This window comes from Chamaea fasciata, unplaced genomic scaffold (genome assembly GCF_029207755.1).
Source record: "Chamaea fasciata isolate MVZ Bird 193981 ecotype frontalis unplaced genomic scaffold, bChaFas1.0.hap1 SCAF_20, whole genome shotgun sequence".
NCBI lineage: Eukaryota > Metazoa > Chordata > Aves > Passeriformes > Sylviidae > Chamaea > Chamaea fasciata.
This window is the reverse complement of record NW_027094105.1, coordinates 903,147-905,662: the sequence shown is the minus strand read 5'-3', so window position 1 is coordinate 905,662 and position 2,516 is coordinate 903,147. Positions and strand designations below refer to the sequence as shown.

The window sequence follows — 2,516 nt, the reverse complement described above, 5'->3', positions numbered from 1 at the left end:
CAGATGGGCAGGATGACAGGGTGGTGGCATCTTCACCCCCCCACTGCTGCACCCCAAATGCCGACAGAACGGACAGGAAAGCCCTGCCCAGGCTGAAGCCCTTCCTTAGGCTGCCAGCACAGCCCCACCACTGCAGTTCACACGTGGGTCTGAGGCATGGCAAAGGTGCCCAGAAGCAGTGCCAGGCTGGGCCCGGGAGCTCAGCCGCCCTGGCAGCCCCTGGCGCTCAGCTCTCGAAGGCCGCGGTCACCCCGCAGCACAGGCACAGGCGGCAGCAGCCGCGCCGGGGGAACAGCGCCGGGGGCACCGGCTCTTGGCACAGCCCCGCCGGCTGCTGGGTCACCGCCGCCTCCTTGCAGGAGCCCTTGGCGGGCGGCGCGGGCGGGGACCTGCTGGCCACCCGCGGCTGCTCCTTGTCAGCCTTGACGGCCAGGAAGGTGGCCAGGTCGAGGTCGAGCATGGTGACCCCGCCGCGCGGCGTGGGCGTGTTCTGGCGACACTGCGGGCACGGGATCCAGCGCTGCTCGTTGGTGACGGCGTCCAGGCGCTTCAGGCAGGCCTGGCAGAAGGTGTGGCCGCAGTAGAGGCGCCGCGGCAGCCGCACGCCCAGGTCGTAGGAGGAGTAGCAGACGATGCACTCGACGCGCTGGCTGCCCCGGCTCGGGGTGCGCGAGTGCGCCCCGACGCGCGACCCCAAATCCTCTGCCCGGGGGCTGCCACCGGCCTGGGACATGCTGGGGAGGGGGTGAGAGGAGCTGTCAGGCCATGGCTGGGGAGGGGGCACAGGGGTGGGATGGGACCTCCGAGTGCACGTGGGAGAGATGGGGACCGGTCCATGTGGCGGTTCCCAGGAGCAGCAGGGGCCCTGCCCAACATCCCTGCCCGCCGCCTGCCTGCCCCGCGACCAGCCCTGCCGGCAAGAGCAGGATGCTGCCACTGCAGTGGGTTGTCCCTGCACCCATGGGGGATGGGTTTGTCCCAGTGCCACACTGGGAGTTCTACAGGGAACGTGGGGTGGCCAGACTTCAACAGCCTGCTCAGGGTGCGGCCTGGGACTGGGGGGAGCGTGGGGTGAGCGGGAGTGAGGTGGCTGGGTGGGCTGGGGAGCACCACTCGGAGGCCAGGCAGTGGCACAGCCCCACTCATCCCCAGCCCTGGGCTGTGCTGGCACAGCTGTCGGCAGCAAGGGATGGGCACAAAGACTCGTGGGGAGGGGTCTGAGGGGGTCCAGCCTGGTCTCAAGTGGGATCTGGTACCCACCAGTATATTTGCAAACTTCTGGAGGCCACCAAGACTGATCCTTCTCCTTAGGTGACCTCAGGTGTTTTGGTGTACACAGGTACCCTTCTCCTCCCCTTCTCCCAGTTCCCCATCCCTACCTTTCCTGAGATGCTTCCCAGGGCCTCAGGGTTGGTGGCAGAAGGGTTGTGCTGTCCCGGGGGGCCGTGGCAGTCCTGTGGGGAGCATCGGGGGGCTGAGCCGCCAGGCAGGTCCCTGTGGCTGCCAGTGGCTGTGGTAGTGGGCAGGGGCTCACCTTTCAGGGACAGGTGCTATTGGATCTGCTGCAGAGAAGCCAAGCCCGTGAGATTGGGTTACAGGCACCTGGGTAACAAAGCCCTCTGAAATCTAAGCCCAGGAATGGTCATTAACCATCAGCCTGTGCTTTACTAACGGAAGGAACCGTCCCCGTGAGGCCAAGGAGCTCTGTGCTCCACCACGGGCAGAGGGCTTGAATGTCATCTGGACCTGGGCAGCAGCAGCTGAGTCTTCCACATCCTGGACCACCCTTCAGAGCCAAGAACACTGGGGCAGATGTCAGCCAGCGGAGACCCCGTCGCACTCCAGCCCACGCATCCGCAGGTGGTTTGGGCTGTGGGGACAGCTGTGACAGGAGCGGGAGGGCACGGTGGGGTGGCAGGGCTGGGACTGGTGCAGGGACATCGGGGCTCTGGCCTGGTCCGGGCTGGCAGTGCCCGCGCGTGGGGTGGTGCTCCCACCTGGAGCCTGGGGGTGATGTGTCCGTGACCTGCCCCTGCCCTTCCCTGTGGGGCTGCAGGCTCTGGTGTTGGGGGCTGAGTTACCAATGCTCAACATCAAGCTGGGAATACCCCAGCACCCCACGGGGACACCTGCAAGGTGCGTGATCCAGGGCAGGTGACAATGCCAAGGAAGTGCCAGATTCAGTCCCCACAGCTGCCCACGGTCCAGCAGCAATGTCCCAGCCTTGGCATGGAGAGTGCTGCAGACTAGAGGGGAGCGTGGTAGAGGGGCAGATCCTGGGCCCAGGATCGTGGAGGAGAAAAGCCCATCCTGGAAGCAGGGCAGGGCACCCGGCAGCATTCCTGCGTTGAGCAGGAGCAGGCAGCAGCTCCCACTGCAGGCAGGAGCAGGCAGGGAGACAGGGAGCTCCTTCCCGTGCTGCCTCCTCACCAGCAGTCCTCAGGTCATGTTTCCAGCACTCCTCAGAGAAGGAATTGGAGGTTTTGGAAATGAAGATCCCCACAGGGTCACTGGGC

At 65.9% G+C, this 2,516-nt stretch overlaps 1 protein-coding gene across 1 annotated transcript; it reads right to left on the bottom strand.

Annotated features, from left to right (window-relative positions):
- Positions 1-226: 226 nt before the first annotated feature.
- Positions 227-733, bottom strand: RNF224 (ring finger protein 224). The gene has a single exon (XM_066200943.1). The coding sequence runs from the start codon at positions 731-733 to the stop codon at positions 227-229; it is 507 nt and encodes a 168-aa protein (XP_066057040.1).
- Positions 734-2,516: the final 1,783 nt, after the last annotated feature.